Source organism: Ochotona princeps, chromosome X, assembly GCF_030435755.1.
Source record: "Ochotona princeps isolate mOchPri1 chromosome X, mOchPri1.hap1, whole genome shotgun sequence".
Lineage (NCBI taxonomy): Eukaryota > Metazoa > Chordata > Mammalia > Lagomorpha > Ochotonidae > Ochotona > Ochotona princeps.
This window is the reverse complement of record NC_080865.1, coordinates 92,741,408-92,764,598: the sequence shown is the minus strand read 5'-3', so window position 1 is coordinate 92,764,598 and position 23,191 is coordinate 92,741,408. Positions and strand designations below refer to the sequence as shown.

At 39.6% G+C, this 23,191-nt stretch overlaps 1 protein-coding gene and 1 pseudogene across 3 annotated transcripts in view; one reads left to right on the top strand and one right to left on the bottom strand.

The window, feature by feature from the left end:
• The window catches only part of PHF6 (PHD finger protein 6), a 46,970-nt gene extending 25,705 nt beyond the window's left edge, over positions 1 to 21,265 (bottom strand). The window contains exons 1-5 of one of the 3 annotated variants that reach the window (XM_058659203.1): positions 20,983 to 21,263; positions 16,974 to 17,146; positions 16,653 to 16,754; positions 1,210 to 1,343; positions 519 to 562 (exon numbers count right to left, since the gene is read on the bottom strand). In XM_058659203.1, coding sequence (XP_058515186.1) covers positions 519 to 562; positions 1,210 to 1,343; positions 16,653 to 16,754; positions 16,974 to 17,111 — 418 coding nt within the window. In that variant the 5' untranslated portion in view covers positions 17,112 to 17,146; positions 20,983 to 21,263. Of the gene's footprint in view, positions 1 to 518; positions 563 to 1,209; positions 1,344 to 16,652; positions 16,755 to 16,973; positions 17,147 to 20,982 lie in introns of all 3 variants that reach the window. The other 2 variants (XM_058659202.1, XM_058659204.1) reach the window with 2 other exon arrangements.
• LOC105941969 (gamma-glutamylcyclotransferase-like) lies at positions 3,378 to 5,886 on the top strand (annotated as a pseudogene).
• Positions 21,266 to 23,191: the final 1,926 nt, after the last annotated feature.

Genomic DNA, 23,191 nt, shown 5'->3' with positions numbered 1-23,191 from the left:
GCATGACCGATTTCTGGAATTTTCGATTTAGTATTTTCAGAACACAGTTTACTAAAAGTAACAGAAATTTCAGAAAATGAAACTGCAGATACAGGGTGAGACTACTGTACAAGATGAATGAATGTTTAATAGAAAGCCTGGTGATCTATTACAAAGGCTATTAATATTCCCAAGTTCACATTTCCTACAACTGATTGTAACAAGGATTCCAACTGTAACCATTACAGAAACACATTGCAACTAGGTTGTTCCTTCCTGCAGAGAAATGAAGTTTCAACACACATTTTACAAGAACTTTAGGGGAAAAGTTTTTTTTTAAACATTTTGACCTTTTCAGGAAAAAATTTTGACCTTTTCCCACTATATTCATTAATTTATTCTAATGCTTTTCTGAAATGTCAATAGTTCTAGATACATTTAATGAGAAACATCATGATAAAAATTAGTGTCATAAAATTCACTATTTTACTCGAAATTCTTCTCAAAACTGAAAAATGACTATTTTAGGTATGACATACCTTCGGAGTTATGTGCAGTTTTCTTATGCTTTCGGCAATAAACCCTATTTATAAAAAAAGGAAGATACAGAAAATTACCAAGTAAGCAGACAAAATTAAACTCAACTTTTGGTTGCTGATACTAGAACTCACAATCGTGTAGTGGTTTTATTTTTTGAAGACAGAGACAGAGTAAGAGAGACCACGAGGCAGATCTTGCAACCTGTAGCTCATACCCTAAATGCCTCCCACAGCCAAATTTGGATCAGGCCACCATCAAGAAGCCTGGAACTCAATCTGAGTCTCCCATCTGGGTGGCAAGGACCCAAGTACTCGAGTCATCAACTACTGCCTCTCGGGGGTAACATCAGCAGAAAGCTGGGACTCAAGACAAGGCACTCTGATATGACACATAAGCATGCCAAGTGGTGGCAGTGTACCAGCGCTGCCCCTAAACTCATGATACACAATAAGAAAGAGGAGCAGTATACTTCATCCTAGTCCCAAGTTGCAGTAAAACATATCTTACCATTAAAATTCTTATATCAACTCTCTTCCACACCCACCACATGGACCCAAGCATGTGAGCATTAAACTCCTTATCTAAAACATTCTTTATGATGAGAATAAAATGCCTGAAATGGAAATTTGTTTTTACAAAAGCATAAAGGTATTACTGATCAAAAAAACTTTAGATAGAGCAAATAATTACATATAAATTCCTTGCGAAGGTTTCTCTCGGATTTGAGCTTTATCGTGCAATGCACAGTGGTAGTGGTATGTCCTGTGGCATGTTTTCACATCACAGCCAATTGTTGCTCCAGGACAATGGCACAAAGAACACATCTACAGAAATACAACAAAATAGTATTAGCAGCATGTGATTTTGCTGAGGCCAAGGTATCAAGTTAGAGGCATATTATCTTTCTGTCAAGAAAAACAAATTGGTTATTGAAAATTCCGTACTTGAGAATGTTACACTTTCTTAGAAATAATTTGAAAAAAAGTTCTTCCTCATGCTAAATACTAACAAAAATCAAAAGGACATTATTAATGTCTGTTGTTTCATTATGATCTAGAAAAACTTGAAATACAGTAGATCTGGAATGCGAGCTATATGCCACGTTATAAAACAATCAGATCTTGGGGACAATGTTTCCTCATTCCAGAAAAAAGGTTTCATCAAAATTTCCACTTAGTCAATGAGAATCTCTGGGATAAAAGCCTTAGATATTATTTGGGAACCTGGTAAAAATCAACTTGAAGTGAAGCAAGGAGAGAGGATAAAAGAATTAGGTAATTTTTTAAGTATCCTGAGCTCTGGGATATTCTGTGATACCAAGTTGATTACATTGTAAAAATGTGCTCAACTGAACCTGCTACTTACCTTTCAGCAATTACACAGATGAACAGTCCTCTAACATATTTTAAGACGTGTTTAACTCCTAAATTTAATGGATAATTCATATTAACTAGCTCATGCTCTAGATTTAGAAAACATTTCTTTCACAAAAAAATGTAACAGTGATTATTAGTGGTTTTGATTCATATATTGGAGTAGTCTATATAAGTGGACTTTCAATGAAGCTATCTCCTAAAAAAATTCACAAATAAGGTAAAGATGAAAAACTATTTCTTTGCTTCATGGTTACTGTATATCTCATTCTAAACTGTCCTCACTCCTCTTTATTAATGTGAACATAAAGTCACTTGCCATCCTAACTTTTGTTGTTTCTTGGCTTCTAAACAATTTTAATGTAACAAGTGGCTAACACAGATTGCAATGAAATTTCTTACATTTTTCTAAGCAAGTCAAACACTCAAAACTGTCAGTGAAGGCATTATTTAAAAATATTCATATCATAAGTCAGAAATGAAACACTCTCAATACAGGTACTTCCCAGAAAACACAAGGGCAAGTACCCATTATTAGTACTTGTGAAAAGACCTCACTTCCTTAAATAAATACAAAAGCTTCAAAGTCTGACTGTAAGAAGATGTACTCTGCCAAATTATCAGGCAGAGAACGGCGCTGGATGATTTATATATTCTTGTGGAGGAAGAATATTTATATTACAATTTAAGCATAACGTTCTATTATTTCACTGAATCACATTTTTATCAAAAACCATAAACTACATAAATTCTAGAAAAAACAAAGTAAATTTAAGATTTATACTCACCAAGTAAATGCCTTATAGTGTTATGATGCTTACATGAATTCTGCATATATTAATCTGCAATAAACTGAATATTACCCAGCCTCTTTCAGGACTCTGCTTTAAGTAGTTTACCTTAAAAGCACATCTAAAATGGTTTCAGAAAGGTGTATGTGGAACATGCATTACTAAATTCAATTAGTAAGCAATACTGAGTGTTGTTAAAAATACTGTACTGAACTCAAATTCCATAAAGATGGTGAGCTAGGCACCATTCTATGTTGCTGGAAATTGGTACATGCCTACTAAAAAGCAAGTCTCCTTATTTATTGGAGAGGGTTTTTTCAAGTTTATATTCTTTGATCTTCCATAAATTTGGTCTTAAAAAATGAGACCCAAACAAATTTAAGTACCAGCACAGTCATAGAATTGTTTAAAACAATCTCAAATGGAAAATCGTCTATGAAAAACAAGTCAAAGTTCAATAAATTACAGCACACCCACTGGAAGAGGTAATCTACAGGCACTCTTTTCCAAGACACTTTACCAGCAAGAGAGAAAGCCGATGCATGTTAAGAAAAGACATGGATATAAAACCGTGATCAGGAGCCCAATGATGTTTATGACAGACATTCTTTGAAAACAAGCAGAAGTAAAAGCAGCACCATGCTGCAGGGGTAGCTTGGAGTGGTTTTCCCCATTATTTTCTGATTTTCCTACAATGGACAAAAGTACACATATATGCCAAAAACATTAAAAAAACATAAATACTCTGACAAACGCTCTCAAATTCCCATCTCTGTCTCATGCGAATGCAAAGGAAACTGATAGCCCAACATACATCAAAAGCAGTGTTTGGCGGCTTGTAAATCTGCCCATTGTAACTGATTTAAGCTGTTATGGTAAAATGAACCAATTCTGACAGTAACCAGTTAACTACAATAATTTAAAAAGTCAGAAAAATCTTACTTTATTATCAGTTTTACTCAAGGAAGAGAAAGACAAAGATATAACAATAAAAGTATGTTCAGTGTGGAAAATTCTTCTCAAGTTTAGGAGTAGGTATTTTGCTGAATTAGAATTCAGACCTGTTTCATACAGTGTTCATATCCAAAGAGTCAAATTTTTGGTAAGGTACTAACAAAATGAGGAAAATTATCCATAATAAAATTCAAATAAAATATTAAATTTCCCTGCTTATCTATCCAAGCAAAAGGAAATTGTCCTTCAATGTACTACTCTACTCCAACCCCTAAAACAATCCTTTACAACTTAAGATATAAAGTGTTCATTTTCACTCTCATTATTTTATCCTTTTAGATAATTATCACTATATAGATGTTACACAACACTTTCCAGATAAATTATTGAAGGCTAAAGTGTTATTAAATAGTGCTCAATAAATATGTCAATTCAAGACTATAATATCTTATGGCATATTCCCTTCTTATTCATGTTTTCAATACCTGAAATTTTAACATAAATTATCCTCAGGGATTTATAAAATATCTGAACACTCTAAGATTGAGAAAAAGGAAACAGAATCATCCAGTTCAATGAGCACAGAATGAGTAGTAGCATGAGTGCTTGGGGAAAAAAAAGATCAGCTCTGTTAGAAACAAGGATGAGAAGCAAAGAAAGACAGAAAGGAAAATTAAAGAAGCCAAGAAACCAGATAGGTAGCTACTAATTTTCTTTTCTTTACTTTTTTAATTGTGAGAACTAAGAATAAAACAGAGACCCTCTCGGAAAAATGTAGAGTAACTGGAAAAATGGGATCTCTACTACTGCCACCAACTCCCTCACCACAGCAAGACACCAGATGGTGGGAGCTGAGGCTTGGCATTCTGCTTCCCACCAATGGGTCACTCCAATTTCTCACCATCCCTACCAGGCAGCAGCAGAAATCACAGGTGCCTTGAGTTATCACCATGCACTGTATCAATGTCTCCCTCCAATGTGGGGAAATTAAAGTTTACCTGAGGGGAATACCTTCTCCAAAAACAACAGAAGATTCCCTTTCCACCCCTCATAAAAGGCTTCATTCACATATCAGATATACTCTTGCAAGCCACTTTCATTTTTTTAAAGATTTATTTATTTTTATTGGAAAGGCAGATATACAGAGAGGAGGAGAGACAGAGAGGAAGATCTTCCCTCCATTGATTCACTCCCCAACCAGTTGCAATGGCCAGAGCCGAGCCAATCCAGAGTCAATCCGAAGCCAGGGGCATGGAGCCTCTTCCAGGTCTCCCACACTGGTGCAGGGTCCCAAGGCTTTGAGCCATTCTCTACTGCCTTCCCAGGCCACAGGCAGGGAGCTGGATGGGAAGCAGGGTCGCCAGAACATGAACTGGTGCCCATAGGGGATCCCAGCACATGCAAGGCGAGGACTTGAGCCGCTAGGCCACCGTGCTGGGTCCCCTAATATCTTTAACAGAAGTGAGTCCGCCTTTTCTCGAGCCCCTTGCCAGGGGCGGCCACACTGCTGTCTGCTGGGCCAGCACGGGTCACCAGCAGTCTCACTGCACTCAACATTCGTGTCCACTCCACCTCCCCTCCCCCACCAAGCGTGCAGGCGTGTGGTGCTGGGGACATGGCAGACTTGAGCTGCAATGAAGACTTGGGCCAGGCGGAGGACATTTTCTGTACTTTGCATAAGGCAGCAACCTGCTAACTGAAAAGAATCCACCTCCGAAACACTTCAACCAAGTTCTGCTGTGTAGCCCTCCTGCAGGATTTTACAACGGACTTCTACAATCTCCAAGGCAAAACAAGCCAGCAGTAGCAGGGAGGAGGAGCCACCATTTACCACAGTCCTGGTGATGAAGCGTGGGGAGTCGTATGGAAAATGGACAAAAGCAATCAAAGTTCTCTGGATGAGCAAGAACGGGTGGAAAGTGGAATCTACATTGTGATAGAAGTTAAGGTGTCAACTCAAGACGGGAGAAAATTAACCTGTTCAAGTTACCTGATGACAAATTATGAGTGTTCCCCCTTCCCCACAGCATAAGAAGGTTGTATGCGTGCGTGCAAAACAACATGATCTGCCCCTGGAGTATCAGAAGTTAAATGCAATAGAAGCAAATGACAACAAAGGAAAAGTCTCCCAGGAAATAGAAGACATGCTCAAGAGGCAGGAAACTGAGCCTCAGTAGAATCTTCTAGAATGCACCTAAGGACAGTCTCCCCTGTGTGCCATGAGAAGACTTCTTCCTGTTAGAGAACAGAGACCCTGGTGTCTCCATGTTGAATTTGTTTCCAGCAATGCCCTGAAGGGACAGCTCATCGGGTAGTGCCTCCTTCCCAAATTAGAAAAAAGAGTAAGATGGCCAAAGCCCCGAGGCTGTGATAACGGCTCACTGTCCACTTCTGTGGACGCAGCTGCTCTCTCGACTTGGTCTGCAGCATCTTCTTGTGTGTTTCCGAGGATGGTTGATGGTGGTTCTGGTGAACTGCTCTACTCTGGTTTTTTTGTTTTTGTTTTTAATCAGCTTGATAAGCAAGCAAAGCAAGTTGCAGACAGTTACTAATAATATTTTTGGAAATTGCAAAAATGGCAGACTATTCTTAGAGGAATAAATGTTTTGTGGCATAAAAAAAACAGAAGTGCAAATTTCTTCATAATGATAGTTCTTTTATTTTTCTCATCTATTTAATTTGCTACTTCAATAGGCCTAATAAACCTTTATGCCAGTTCCATATTGGGGAGATTTGAAAAAGCAACTGCCTTGTTAGACATTTCTGTATGGCATCTCCATCCTGCTTCTAGAAGCTACAAGAACTTCATGGTGAGTTGCGCCACATGATCAGTCTCAAAGAGCTGACCAATAGATGAAGGAGGAACCAAGTCACACATGAGAGGCCCAAGAAACTAACAGGACCATGACTTAGCTAAAGTCTGGTAGGAACCAGAGTTTGAGACATAACCTGTTCCTTACTCAAATGAATTAGGCCAGGACTGGACTTCAGTTTACAAAATAAAACCTGACGCGACAAAATGAAAAATATTGCTTTCTAGCTATAGGGTAGTAATCCAGATTGAGACTGTCAATTGTCAACTTCTAGGGTATGCAGAAAGAAAAGGCTGGGGTAGGGAGCTTCAATCTGATAGCTAAATAGAGCCACATGGAAGCTAGGGATGAAGCACTCGGCATAATTTAGCATTGCCCAGCTTACTTGCTGTGTATCTACAATGTGTGTCAGGAACTGACTACTGGTGTAGACAGAAAATCTCAAAGTTTATCAGCTGCTATTTTCTTTTCTTTTCTTTTTTTAAAGATTTTATTATTATTGGAAAGCCGGATATACAGAGAGGAGGAGAGACAGAGAGGAAGATCTTCCATACGATGATTCACTCCCCAAGTGAGCCACAACGGCCGATGCTATGCCGATCCGAAGCCAGGAACCAGGAACCTCTTCCAGGTCTCCCATGCAGGTGCAGGGTCCCAAAGCATTGGGCCGTCCTCAACTGCTTTCCCAGGCCACAAGCAGGGAGCTGGATGGGAAGTGGAGCTGCTGGGATTAGAACCGGCGCCCATATGGGATCCAAGAGCGTTCAAAGAGAGGACTTTAGCCGCTAGGCCACACCCCGGGCCCATCAGCTGCTATTTTCAAAACACCTGTGTATCTACTAAGCACGTCAGGAACTGATTACTGGTGTAGATAGGACATCTCTAAGTATTGCACTCTCTAAAGACTTGCTCCAAGAAAACACAGATGAATGTACAGTGAATGCAAAGGAGGGTGCAAAAACAAGCCATGTTCTTGAACCTACAGGTAAAGAAAACAATGTCAAAACCACTGGTAGTAGGGGACAAGGTACCTAGGCTATTTTCACAGGAGATATGAATCAAAGAGAAGTGGCAACAGTTCACCTCACGTAGGTGTTTGCTTTTATTAACAGATACTGCTATCTTTAGTAAAAATCAGCAGAACAGTGCAGTTAGGTTAAGTTTTCAGAGATGTCCTTTCAAATCCTCCTTAACTCCAGGTCCACTGCTTAATGACAACACCTCGCACAATCAATACAGAGAACAGAGGGATCTTTGAATTACCTGGTGAACTGATAGTTTTCTGATGATCTATTAAAAATTCCTTTTAAAAAAGCATGTTCTGGGCCAGGCGGCATGGCCTAGCGGCTAAAGTCCTCGCCTTCAATACGCGGGGATCCCATATAGGCGCCAGTTCTAATCCCGGCAGCTCCACTTCCCATCCAGCTCCCTGCTTGTGGCCTGGGAAGCAGTTGAGGATGGCCCAAGGCTTTGGAACCCTGCACCCGTGTGGGAGACCCGGAAGAGGTTCCTGGTTCCCGGCTTTGGATCGGCGCAGAGACCGGCCGTTGTGCTCATTTGGGGAGTGAATCATCGGAGGGAAGATCTTCCTCCCTGTCTCTCCTCTTCTTTGTATATGACTTTGTAATAAAAATATAATAAATCTTTTAAAAAAAAAAAGCATGTTCTGGGCCCGGCGGCGTGGTCTAGCGGCTAAAGTCCTCGCCTTGAAAGCCCCGGGATCCCATATGGGCGCCGGTTCTAATCCCGGCAGCTCCACTTCCCATCCAGCTCCCTGCTTGTGGCCTGGGAAAGCAGTCGAGGACAGCCCAATGCTTTGGGACCCTGCACCCGTGTGGGAGACCTGGAAGAGGTTCCTGGTTCCCGGCATCGGATCGGCGTGCACCGGCCCGTTGCGGCTCACTTGGGGAGTGAATCATCGGATGGAAGATCTTCCTCTCTGTCTCTCCTCCTCTGCGTATATCTGGCTGTAATAAAATGAATAAATCTTTAAAAAAAAAAAGCATGTTCTTACATGGGAGGATAAAACATGAACTCATTAACTATTTAATCCTATAGCTATTTTTTAAATGGCATTTTATCATAAAAGCACAAACTTCGCACTATTTAAGAGGTCTAAAAGAAAGCAAGCAATAATGAAATCCAAAAGCTGTCAGAGTCATTCAAAAGTGACAGGCTGCTTGAAAGCCAAATTAAGTACCTTAAATTTAAGGCACTTCTAAAAAAATAAAGTAGCTGGAAAGTACTTGCTAAGCTTTTAACAGCATTAACAGACTAAATCAAAGTACTTATTAAATAAACCATTTCAGGAGTCCTGAAAACTAGAGGGAAGGGAACTAGGCCTATCAAATTCCTTCTTCACCTAACCTTCTAATCTTGATTTGAGTATTACATATTCCAGCTCCATACAACATTCTGAATCATGACAGATGAGGAATGTAAATTGTTTTATTGAAGCGTGTGTAATTGTTTTTCCATTTGAAAGATTCAGACATTTTCCAAGATATGTGTGTTTCATGCTGTTTTCTGTATCTAATTTCTAAAAAAGTACTTCATATTCAACTAAATGGAAAGACAGTCCCCAAAGCCAGGTATCATAAATTATTTTGTATTATTGGTTTTGGTTATCCTTTGTGAGCAAAAATAAATAAGAATTACATAATGACATATATTTATTGTATTCCCAATTACAAAATACATATTAAATGAAGGCAAAGAAAAAGTTGTGCATTAAAAATATTCAGTAATAATCAAAGATTCAATTTTCTCCATCATTAGACTTAATGTTTCTCTTCAGCATTGCTTATTCCTAGTCACCTCAAAAATTTAAAAAGTTCATTTTAATGTAAATGACAGGTAAAACACTTACATACATTAACTAATCTGCATGCCAGAGCTGGAATCTTGTAAAAAATCTCCTATGAATACATTCATAATGCATGTATACTCAATTACACAAATGGTAACAGGGTCACTGAGCAAATCCTCAGAATAAAGAAATCTACCTCTTTCCCTCCCCAAATAGCCTAAGACAAGCCTCCTGTAGGTTACGCCATCTTACCACTGTATTGAGTAAAGGAAAGTTTTGCTGGATCACAGCCATGCTCATTTCTTTGTGTGTTGTTTGTGATTGTAGCTAAGATCATATGGCTTGCAAAGGCTTAATATTTATGATCTGGCTGTTTACAGAAAAGCTTGCTAACCCCTACCCTGAGACAATGATCCATAACTAAGGGAACCCAACTACAATTCCCTCACCTCCTCAACTCCCCACTCCAATCCTCCTTTTGCTAGAGCTGAGTAGGCACCGCTGCATTGAAGATTTAGTAGCACCAAGCCACCTGGCAATTTCTGCTTGTGTGTATGCAGATAGAAAAGTACTGGGACTAATACGTTATGGGTGCTGCATTTGCCCTCACTAAATCCTAAAAGAACTCCCTACTTTAGCTAGTGCTAGTATTTAGTCCTTATTTCTTATGACTACTTCCTCCTCCTCCTTGAAACTCACCCCACTCCAACTTCCAATTGCATCTCTTTCCTGGTGGAATACATTTCAAATGTCACTTAATCATTTTCGTCTTTCCCAGTTCTCCTGCGGCAGTCCACCTACTTGCAAGGCTAACCCATATTTACTCAAACTTACATTTAGAACTGTCTATATCATTGTGCTTGGTCCAAAGTAGACACTCAACTAAATATTTCCAAAAGGAAAAAAAAAACCAATACAACCCCCTGTCCCAGAGTCCATAGTAAAGTGGAGGAAAAAGTCTTATGCATATGTACCCAATATAGTGGGTAATGTGTCACATAGGCCAAATGACATTTTAAGTTTGAGCTGCAATTTAAAAAGACAACTTTTGCGAGGCATCCAGGAGAAAGGGGAGCCAGGGATGAATATCAGGATATGCACAGCCGTGGGACAAGCAAAGGAAACCCAGAATGAAGAGAGATGGAAAGAGGGAGGCAAGTCAGGACTTCTAGACGGCATACTGAGGCTTTTGGGCATTATTTCGTACGTAGTAAGCAATCAAAACAGGTTTTCATTTAGGGAGTGACGTTAACTTCTACAAGCAAAAAACAAACAATTGGCAGTAGTGCACTGGAAGATGGGAAGACTAGTTATAGGGTAGTATCAAGAAAGATAAAAAGGCAGAGATGTCCCAGAAGCAGAATCAACATGAAGGAAGAAGAGTTGAAGATTAAAAATTCAGAAAGTGAATCAGGTTTTAGGGCAGGGGAGTTATGAATACTGGTTTGGACAAGTTGAGGTTTAAGATGCCTGCAGGACATGTATGTAGAGCAGACAAATAAGCCGCCATCGTTACAGTTCATGCTCCACAGTACCTACTGTAGATCACCTTTCTCCTGGAAAGTTCTACGCCCTTCTCTACTCCTTTCTTTGTGCACTGAAATCCCTGTCCAATATTTAAAGACCCTGCCATCACGCCATCCTAATAAACTCTAATTCATTGCTGCCTAGCTCACTGATCCACGCTGCCACAGCTAACCTATTGCCAGTACTCATCACGTTTTTTTTTTTTTTTAAGCCTTACCATCTCTAGGAAGCAATCTTAACTCGCAGACTGGGCAACACTCCTCCAAAACTGAAGAAAAAACAGGTGTACATGATGACGCATCTTAAATGTAGATTCATGGTAGGTCCAACACCTATCAATAAACACCTGCTTCTTTGCAGTGTCAAACACTGTACTGGAACTGAGTACATAAAAACCATGTAGAATTTGTCTATTTTCAGAAGCTGCAGATAATAATCAGAACATGCTTATACGGATGCATACGGTACTTTCACCCTAAAAATTATGGTGCTATTAACCAAACATATCAGTTAACAGGAGTCTAATTACATCCTAAATTCAGTACTATTTCCATCTTTATGAGAAAAGTAAGCTCTAATCAATCTATTTTTAAAAATGTGAGTTGGAGTTAAGAATGTTAAAAGATAGAGTTTATTAGGCTAGTATACACTGACAACTGGGATTCCTGTTTTGGAGTCAACTGGTATTGGATTCCAATTCCAGCTCTGCCACTTATTAGCTATATGCCCATTCATGTTACTTTCCTGAGCCTCATTTTCCTTAGGTGCGAGGTGAAAATAAATATGTTCCTATCTCAGAGTATGACTGTGAAGATTAAATAGGATCATGCAATTAAAACATTTAGCTTAGTTCCTAGCACACATCGAAGTGCAATAAATGTTACCTATTTCTACTGCTAGAAAAAAGTCAGAAAATGCTCAGAGGAATTTTTTTGAGGGAATAAAATTTAGTTTTGAAAGGGAAGGTCTAGTTGTGAAGATGATTATCAAGTACATGTAGGATTTCTTTTCTTAAATAAGAGAAAGTCTACTTTGTAATGGAAGGAGAAAGACCTAGAATAAGCAGCTTTAAACTGAGAGGAGCCTAGTGCAACAGCTTAGTGGCTAAGTCCCCTTTCTTTTCATGCAGCACATGATATATCTGACAAGGGTACCAATTACAATAATGGTTATCCAAGATAAATAGGGCCCAGCATGATGGCTCAGTGGCTAAAGTTCCTGCCTTGCATGCGCTGGGTCCCCATATGGGTGCTGGTTCGTGTCCCAGCAGCCCCGCTTCCCATCCAGCTCCCTGCTTGTGGCCTGGGAAAGCAGTCAAGGACAGCTCAAACGCTTGGGTTCCTGCATCCATGTAGGACACCCGGAAGAAGCTCCTGGCTTTTGCCTTCAGATCGGCTCAGCTCTGGCTGTTGTGGCCACTTGGGGAGTGAATCAACGGATGGAAGATCTTTCTCTCTATCTCTATAATTCTGACTTTCCAATATAAATAAGTAAGCCTTTAAAACAAAAACAAAATAACCTTAGTGACCATATTCCCCGCCTCATCCAGAGAACACACTCTTCAAACATACTGCTATCAAGTGTTTCCTTAAATTAAAAAAAAAAAAAAGCAGTAACTCATATTTTTACTTGCAAACTTCCAGTTCTTGGCTAGATGGCTTTTGAGTAAGAATAGATGGTACAAACTGATGTTCTCCATATGGTTTCAGTAGGCACTGGAGGTAATTCTGGAAAAATCACCTATGTATGTCTAAACTAGAAAAACAGGGCCTGGATAATAAAAGCCTTAGCACTCTGGCTGATTTTTCATGGTCTATCTTGGTGCTATATCCTGAAACATGATTTAAAGAGATCAATATTTTCTTTTACAATAGATTTTTTCTTTCTTCTTCTTTCGGATAGCCTTTGTGGGTACAGGGGCCTAAGGCCTTGGGCCATCCGCTGCTTTCTCAGGCTATAAGCAGAGAACTGGATCAGAAGTGGAGTAGCTGGGACACAAACAGGCACCCACATGGGATGCTGGCACCACCGTGGTGAAATAGCTGGCTGTGCCACCACGCTGGCCCCTTTCCTCTTAATTCTTATGGCTGACCTGAAAACCTTAGCCTGAAAAGCAAAGGCATCAAGAACACAGAGAGCACGCACCTGTAGCTCCTGCTCTAGTAGCCCACTATTGTCACAGGATTTGGGCCAATCTGGCCTAAACCCTCTCCCAAGTCCCAGTCTCTTCTTTCTGTCGGGGGAAGTAAGCACCGGTGGTGTCACCATCAGATACAGACTGCAATCTATCTGGAAAGCACTCAAGAGCCAGCATTCCAGTTTTTGATTTTTCAATGGGTATTCATGACCTACTTTTTTACCAAGAGATCCAGATGAACAGGAGCCAGGGCAAACAGGCTCACAGAATAACATGTTTGAAAAGTCAATTAGGAAAGCTAGTTTTATAAAGCTCTTCACACTCCCTCCCCAGTTGATTTCTGACATGTGTAATGGTCATACAAAACTACATAAGGAGCAGCCATCTGGCACAGAGTGCCCACATCCACATCAGAGTGCTTGGGTTCAAGTCCCAATCTGCTTCCAATTCTAGCTTCCTGCTAATGTGCAATCCTGGGAAGCAGTAGGTGTTGGCTCAAGTAACTGGATCCCAGGAACTCACGTGGAAGATCGGGTTGGAATTCCAAGTCCAGGTTTTCACCTGATTCATCCTAAGCTGTTGAGGGCATTTGCAGAGTGAATCAGAAGATGGGAGAGCTCTGCCTTTCAAATAAATTTTAAAAGCAAACTAAACAAAAGTCTCAAAGACAAACTAACACAGAGAAAATCAAAGAAAAAATTAAAATCTGAAATTGTGGGTACTTGCTAAGTCTTCTTTTAAAAAAATGATACGATGGGGAGCTGGTACTGTGTACCAGTTAAGCAACCCATATCACAGTTCTAGTTTGAGTTGGTTTGAATCCCAGCTGCTCTGCTTCAGATCTGGATCCCTACTAATGTGCCTAGGAAAGCAGAGAGGGAAGACAATGCAACAGCTTGGGTTCCTGCCATCCAGATGGAAGACCAGGACTGTGCTCCAGCCTCCCGGTTCCAGCCCTGCCCATCTATGTCCTGCCCTTACAGCTATTTGTGAAGTTCATCAGCAGATGGAAAGTCTCTCACTCTCTGGCTGATACTTTGTCTTTCAAATAAATACTTCTTAAAAAACAAGCTTTTAAAAGGTATCGAATGAGAGGAGCAAAATTAAAGGATAAAAGGCATCGTAAAAATTATTTCAAAGTTAAATACACAAATACTGTCCTCTTCTCTCCTTATATAGTTATTTAAATGTTGACATCTGGGGAGAAAAGGGAGGAAAATAATAAGCTCAGGTTCAAAACTTCTCTGCTCTGTCACTATTCATCAATGTTATACACTAACAGTGTCCAAATGGTTCCTGCAACATCTTTTCTAAGGCAAATTTTTATCTCTTTTTTTTAAAGGTATATTTGTTTATATTGGAAAGTCAGAATTGCAGAGACAGAGAAGGAGACAGAAAGATCTTCCACCCATTAGTTCACTCCCCAAGTGGCCACAACAGCCAGAGCTGAGGTGATCCAAAGCTAGGAGCCAGGAGCCTCTTTCTGGTCTCCCACGTGGGTGCAGGAACCCAAGGCTTTGAGCTGTCCTTGACTGCTTTCCCAGGCCACAAGCAGGGAGCTGGATGGGAAGCGGGGCTGCTGGGACACGAACCAGCACCCATATGGGAACCCAGCGCATGCAAGGCAAGAGCTTTAGCCACTAGGCTACCACGCTGGGTCCAAATCTTATCTCTTTGACCGTTCTTTGCAAGCATGCAACATCACCATGTAATAACCAGTGATACAGCATTAGCTATTTACACTTGGCAAAAAGATAAATAAGTTAATGACTTGTCTAAAGTTACATAATGTATCAGTAGCAGTCATTAAAGAAAAAAAAAATAGGCCTTATGATTTGTCAAACTAGCATGCTTTTCATTATCCTACAATCATTACCAGGATTTTATTTTTATTTACTATAAATAACTACGATGGTGGCTACCATTCATTGAGTCCTAACCGTGTACTGAACTCTGTGCTAAGCCCTATATATTCTCTCTCTTAATACCGCCAATAATTCTGCGAGTCAAGTACTAACATTATCCCCTTTTTGTACGTGACAAAAGTATGGCCTAGAGAAAGAAATAACTTACTCAGGATCCCTCAGTGAGTGAGGAATAGAGCTGGGATTTATTGAAGTCTGTTACTACAGCTTCTGCTCTCACCCCAGTATTGTTTCACTCTCTAGATCAAGGAATAAGTTCATTATTTATTTCATGTCACACTTGAGGGGGGGAAATTGATGCCCTACACTATATAACATGAAAAATTAATCAAAACAGTAACAGTGAAACTTGCATCTAGTTCTTATGTTTTCCTAGCAAGCAGTCCAAATAAATTATCTCCAACAAATTCAGCAATACTGCTAGATGCATTCTGCTGCTTCCTGGAACATCTGCTAATGGTATTTCAACATTAGAGACCAAAACTGCTCCAGTTTTGACTACAGGAGACACATCAAATGACAAAAGTTCTAACAAGTCAGGGTACTGAAGCTTTTTCCAGGGATATTCATCATGACAAGCAATAAATAATGGCATAATATAGTTGATAGTCAACCACTTTTAAATAAATAGTACTTTTTCTTTTTCTAAATTCATTTTAAGAACCAAAAAAAAACAAACCCCACAGTGTTCTTGTTTCTCAAAAGTCAGCACTCCACAGTAACAGAAGTAACCTTTTCAAAAATCAAATAAAATCGCATTTTTTAAAATAGAGTTTTCATTTGATCTTTACGATTCTCTGTGTGAGGACAATTTAAAGATTTTCATAGTTTAGATCTTACAACAGAAACAGTCTGACCTCTAAATTCTCACTTTTTACCAATGCTATTTATCAGAATTTGAGATCATTTTCCCTGAAATAAAGCTTAAATGTTACCTTTGAAATAAGTACATCATGGTGCCTTTTCCCTAATACTAGAAGACTGATACCATTTCATCCCCAAACTCTCAGAATACAAAGTAAGAGATCACTGACTGATTAAGAACATAGATACTTCTTTAAAATAGCAGAACATTTGATTGTGAAACTACTGGTCGCAATTACACAGGCAATTTCAATAAAGAACTCAAACAATTACAAAAAAATGAAAATAAATCTTTCAACTAAATGTTTCAAAGTAAACCATAATGTGTCATGAAACATCTGAAATAATACTACTTTTCCAATAGAACAATGTAATATCTTGTCAATCCATTTACTGGTAATAAAGACAGCTTAAAGCGGTATTACTATTGCACAGCCTCAAAAAATTCCTATAAAATTCATTAAAAGTTATCCCAAATTGTATACATCGCCTTACATATTTGAACCATATTAAAATACTAGAAGTGTCAAGTACTAGCATTTTCCTGTTAATTGTCATCTTCATTTATAATGACCATAGTAATTTGATAATGGAAGATAAAACCTATCAAAATTATGGAAAATATAATTAAAAACCTTACTATAATACACTCAAGTAGGCAAATTGTTTGGTATCTAAGTAAATACAACCACTAAGAGGATTTTAATTCTTTTTTTCAAAACAACAACAAAAAAAACCTGAATAATGTAAATAATGTTTCACTCCTTTCTGAATGGTAAGTAAGTTAAACCCAGCCTTGGATTTTGCTGGCTCAGGAAAAAAAAAAGTTGCCATTTTAAATTATTCTCAGTTAATAATACAATACACTCTAAAATAAGCACTTCTTCCATAATGAATTTAAAATAGTTTTTATACTCAAGAGGCAGAAACACCAACTTACCAGCTTTGTGCCTCTTTTAATTTCCTTTTGGACATCTTCAATAGAAAATCCACCAAGACTTTCATGATCAGAGTGTGAGGATACCAAAGCAGATGAAAACAGCTATAAATTACATTAAAAAAGGGGGGGGGGAGTCATACATAATTACAATAAAACCATGAACAAGATGTTAAATTTAAAAAGAAATTTTCTAGTAAAAATGGCATAACATTAGTGGTAATTTGCTTTAACAGTACTTTTAAAGTATGTAGGCATATTCATGCATCATGAAGTTTCTCATGAATGGCTTCAAGGCTTCCTATGTGCTGCCCGGATACTTACCATGCACTTATGATGTGCTGCCACCTTCTGGTTTTCAGATATCAATAATTGTCCACACTCCTTGTCTCTATTTGACTTACAAAAGCCACATTTTCGTTGTCTTGTAGGCCCTTTTTTCTGTTCAACTGAGCTTGACATGATTTTTAAATTGCCTTTAGAAGGCCACTTTAAGCCTCAAGAAAATAAGAATGGCAACACAACAGTTAATTTCATTTTAAAAACAGTATCTACCTAATCATGGAAGTTGTGTAATGCATTTTCAGATATATTTAACAGAGGCAAATTAAAAATAATAATCAATACATGAAAAAGCATAGACAAATTAACATTAAAACCTAAGGTGCCTCCCTAAAAATGTATTTGCAAATAGATAACTCAGTGAAGCCTAAAGTACCTGAGGAAAATCCAGCAGCTCCCCAATGAGTGAATAAAAGAAATAACCAGAATTCTTTCTATACAGACAACAATGTATAATATTAAATCACCGCCTTCTGGGGAAGTCTAATAGATACTGTATTTTATATACAGCTAGGTGCCCCTTCAAGGAGAAAATCATTTACCTAAGAACACAGTAAAAAATACTAAGAACATCACAAAATAAGCAGAGGAACAGAATCCTACACCTGTACAATTTCTTAAAGTTCACATGTAGACAAAACAGTAAAGTGAACTTAACCATGATTTTGGAACAGTGATCTTAAAAAAAAAAATCTTCAATTATTTCTAAGTTTTAAAATATCCTATACAGACCTGTTAAAAATTAACTTCTGCCACTCTATTCCCTTTTAAAAAGCACCAAGATTCTAATAATCTATTCACAGACATATTTTAGAATTCAGTTATTTATAAAATAATTATATCATTCTGCAACTTACTACAGTTCTGCCTAGGAAGTCATTCTAGACACCTGACAATGATTTTTGAAAGGCACTAACTTCCATACTCACATTAGTAACACTGTGTAAAGGGAGGAAATTTTTTCCTGAATAAGTCTTAAACTTGATCAAATTATAATGATAGGTAACATGGTCAGACAAGCAAGGTCAGAAAAGCTCAGCCATGAAAGTTTTCAGATTTAGAATATCAATCTCAACATGGATTCTTCGGAGCAATGGCAAACAAATTGAAAATCAGTTATTTGTGCAGTTCTCCCAAGTCAACAGTTTAGGAGCCAGGTTGTCACAGCAGGAAGGAATCACAATCAACCATGCCTCAAACTTTTGTCTGAAAATTTATTAAAAACTTTCCATTTTTTTACCATGATGTGGGAATGTTCATGATACTGTTTCAAAAATGTAGCTTTCTGAGAAAGCACCTGATCAGCAAGAATGGTGGCAGCCGGATGCCAGCAGGTATTACTGTATCTACAAATCACTCAGCATTTTTAAATATAAAAATTTTGCTACTTAATCAAAATCACGTATGAAGCAACAAAGGAAACATGTCTTCTCATCATCGATTCTAATCTGGAATTTTCTTTTTAATGAAACTTCAAAAGCCCTGGCAGTCCTTGCTTTGATGGGGATTTAGTCAACTCTTAAGGCTATGTATGATTTAAATACCTCAGTCTTCCATACAGCATCTGAGACTTCATTATAGTACTGAATTCACAGCACTGGCTATAAACCGTGAAACTGATTGAAAACAGGCAGCAAATACTTTTAGGATTAAAGAGAAAAGAAAAAAGGACATAACAGAGAAACAAAAGAAACAAAAGGGGAAGTGTGTTAGCATTTGCTCAGGCAAGTATGTGCTCAGTTGTTTTATCCAAAACTGCCCAAACCTTTAGAAATAACTATGCAAAATACCCAGACTAATAAATAGTGCCAAAATTTGCTATTTGAGGCCTAAATTAGTTTTCTTTCCTGCTATGTAATGAATAGTAGGCACTCAAAACCCACTGTGATGTATCCAGCCTTTCTCTGTCCATCCTGGCCAGATGAAAGGATGGTACATTACAAATCTAATCTCCACAGACATCTGTAATTTGTAATTTCTATACACTCACACTGCATATAAAACTGGCTGAAGCTAAAATTCCTATTGTGTAAATTCCTTTTTATTCCTATAATTAACTCTGAAATGGTATTCCCCAAATGCTATCCAGATTCAATTCTGCCTCTTCCGATCGATACACAGGCAAAGCTCTCATGTTCATTTTGAGACCCAGCTTTCCTACATAACAGACTCTAAAATCTAAAAAACGGTGTAAAAAGGGCACTTTATTTTAAATTTTTAAAAAATTTTTCTGAAAATCAGTTTAAATTTCATTTATGAACACAGCCCCACACGCAAAAAAAAAAGTGCAACAAACCAAATAAAAACTTTCCCCAATGTGAAATGACTAAATGGATTTTTCCACTAAAATTCAAATAATGCATCTGTGCATATCTTGCTAGTTTCTTTACAGCCTCCATGTAAAACATGAAGTGGAAACAATGACTCCTGGCAAAAATGTCTTTATCATGAAAATAAAGATTTTTATCTCATGCTGTCACATCTGTGGTCTCTAAGTAGCCAAAGGGCATTCCAAGGACCAACACTAAGGGTTCCTAACCATACACAGCTATACGGCATGTTAATTTTACTATACAATGTTTTTCAGGGCATGCCAAGATCAAAGTTTAACATTGTAACACAACAATGGTACCTCTTCCTTAAAAAGAAACATTTCAATGTAGATGTTACAAAGCAGAATTAAAGAGGCAACAGTAGCAGCGAGCACAACATAATGTCAATGTCCGGAAAAAATGTTGCGAGCGAGATTAGTTGGGCTACAGTGTTCAACGCGTTTCCGATTTTCCAAGGCTGAAATAACCTGAAACCTCTTTCATTGAAAAAAACAAACAAAATAAAAACAAAACCTGCAATTCCAGAAGATTAAAACACCCCACAGGAAAGCAAGTTGAAATATACACCTTTGAATATATTAACAAGATCCTCCAAAGAAGCCGAATTCGTCAGGAAAGTTACAGTGCAAGAGAAATAAATGAATAAGAGATGTACCGGAAGGGCACCTGAATTTGGTTGCACGATATTGTTACAGGCTTCGCACTGCTTATTGCGGTTATTCAAAAGTAAACTAAAGGAATTTTCCAGTTGTTTAAAAAATCAAGGGTAGAGAAAGAATTTGAATCGTATGAATAGGACCTGCTATTACGCAGTAAGTTGATGCAAAGGCTGTGTGTGTGTGTGTGTGTGTGTTTTAAACAAAAGATTTTTTTCAACTTCCACGCAGAACATCAAAAAACGAATGGAAACTGCAAAGGAATACCGTTGCTGTTCGCCCATATAATAAAAGATGGTACACACAACGTACCAAATCCTCTGCTAACGGAGATTGCCCAAATCCACAGCAGACTTCACGATCCCCCGCTAATCCAGCGCTAGATAAACTCGCAAAACTATCTTCCTCTAAAACACTTCAGCAGGTTCCTTTCGGTCGCCAAATCAAGGTCCCCCAATCGTCCTTTTTGAATCCTCCGGAATCCGGGAAGATAACACCCTATCACTTTCTTTGGACCCCCTCTCCGAGGAGTGTGTCCTTTCCTAGTCTTGATTTGTAAGCTTCACCTTCTGCATCAGTTTCACCCCAATTTCCCCCCACCCCAGAGTTTTTCCTCATTCCCTAAAGCTAAGCCTCTTGCCATTCTAACGATTTTCCTCTTCCGACTCTTCCTAAACTGAGTGGCTCCCTCCTTCCCAAATGTGTCCTAAGCAGCCTTAAAGACTAAAAATGTTGGTTTTCCCCCTTTTGAATGCTGTGCCCCCACCCCCGAAGTGGAGGTTCAAGCCTAACGTCTCCTTTAGCGCCTCCAAAGCACTTTCTCAGCAGCCTCTTCGCCAAGCGCCTACAATGAGCGGCGCTTCTGGGGTCCCTGACAATAAAGCGAGACCACCAGGAGTCCCCCCCTTAACAACGGGCAGGGGCGGCGGCCTGGCCACCGCCATCCTCCTAGTCTCCCGCCGGGCAGAGAATTGGGGGTCCCGGGGTTCCGAGGGGACTCACCGGCGGGGCTTAGAGGCGGAGGGCGGGAGGGAAGCGCCAATGAGGGGAAAGAGAAAGAAGTCGGTCTTGGTTCTCCAGCAGCGCCTGAGAGCGGGGCTCTGTCGCTGGAGGTTGTTTCCTTTCATTCGAGGAGAGACGGGCTCGCGGAGCGCCCTGACGTCGCCCCCCTCGCACGCACACGTTCCACAGCACGTTTACACGTCTGGATCGCGCCGCGGGCTCTGATTGGCCGCAGGGACAGGGCAGCTGAAGTCGCCGGTTGAGAACGCATGTGCTATCCGCCTCCTGTACGGATCCGGGCGGTTAAACTCCGCCTCCTGGTCGCGCGCGTACCTTCTATTCTCCGCTCTGCCGCTTCGCCGAGTGTTTGGGGGGCAGGATCCTAGGATATAGAGAAAGAGATTCAAAGATCTGGCTGTGGGTTGGGCGGAGAAAGGGCAGGCTTGGGATAGAAACCGTTGGAATGGGGCCTTGGGTAACCGGTTTGCAACATTGAATCAAGGGGGTAGGCCTTTTCCCTTACACTTGTTCACCAAGGCCTTTTCACATCCATGATTTCATTGTACTCTCGGGGTATCATTTTGAGGTCTTCCGTTCGTCTCATTTTACTGCCAGGGAAGACTGAGAAGCTCATAGTGAACCCAGCTAGTCTGAATTTCACTCCCTGGCCGAGTTATTTGAACCTTTGTACCCTGAATCTGAGAGGTTGTGTTGTTTTTGTTTGGCTTTGTCTTCGAAATGGGGATTAAAAATAGTGCTTCATGGGCTATTATGAGAAACGAATAAGAGTGCGCAACTAAAGCATATATTAGCGTTCTAGCATGTGACAGTAAGTGCTGCGTTGTCACAAAGAGAAAAGATGTGGTTTTTCTTTATGACCCACGCAAATCAACCAGGACCGTAAGTGACTGTATGACTATAAACCAGACTACATGGGCTTGAATTCCAGCTCCCCCACTTTGGATGAGCTTGATATCATTGTATTGCCTTTGTACCATTCAGTTCCTTGCCGTCTAAAATGGAGCTCATGCTGGTATCCATTTCAAAAGCTTGTACTGAAAGATGAGTTAATGTATGCAAATCACATCGAATAATGCCTGGACACAAAGTATACCCTGTGTACGAGTCAGCTATTCTGGTTTCTTACTAACCTCACAGACGACAAGCTGGTGTTTAAAACAAAACACCCTACCCAGTGCAAATTCAAAGATGCCCTTCAACAGTTTTCTCTACTGTGGGGGGTAGATTTCTTCTGCTCTGGTCCCAGGCTGTTTCTGTGCTGTTCCACAAACCTTTTCCTTTTTCTCTACAATGCCAACATTAAATTGCAATCCTTGAGTAATCAGGATAGTGTATTATCAGTCCCATTCAAATAGGTAGTTAATTAAGGATGGACAGACTGGTCAGTCATTTAGCTGCAAGGAACACTCAGCCCTTTTTATCCAGACCCTGTGCTGTAAAAGAGGGGGTCTAGAGTTGCATAAGATCCAGAATGTGTATTCCAAACATGTCATATGGTGTAAATGAAAACAGGTACCTTGGCATCATTTTCCAGCAGCTTTCACAACTGATGGCAGGACGAGATACATGGCTGTGTGACGACTGGCAGTGCCTCTGCAATGTGGCATCTCTTCAGGTTAGCTTTCTTCTTCAATCTCCACGTATTGCTATCCTTCATCCATCTTTCACCAGTGTCAACCAGTAAACACATGCAACACTACCAAGTTCCAACACAAAGGAAACAGGCATTCACATCACCTGATCTGTACCTTTGAGTGGGCTCTAAAAGGGGACCCTAATAAGCAAACAGCATGTTTTGTTGAATGCTGTCTTAGAGCTGTGTGCGTGCTACAGACATCTGCCTGTCTGTGATGTGCAAAGCATCTGTGCTGAAGTACATACAGCACTATCGTAGGACACAACCCCATGTTCAGCCATTTATACTAGAGCAAGAGGGACACACACAGCTACAGAGGAGATGCTCTGCTGTGAGTGCCTTGAAAGGGCAGAAGGGAAGGAAGGGCCAAGAGAGTTAGATGAGGGAGAGACCATTGACTCCAGTGGCTTTCGGGCCCGAGCCCTGGTAGCCAGTCCAAACTGGCATGAATGATAAATGCAGGCTGTTCCTTAGAGGAATATAGAAAGAAGTCAGATGGTGATAAGGTGCTCTTAACATTTAAGAGCACATGGATCTCACTCTTTAAAAAAA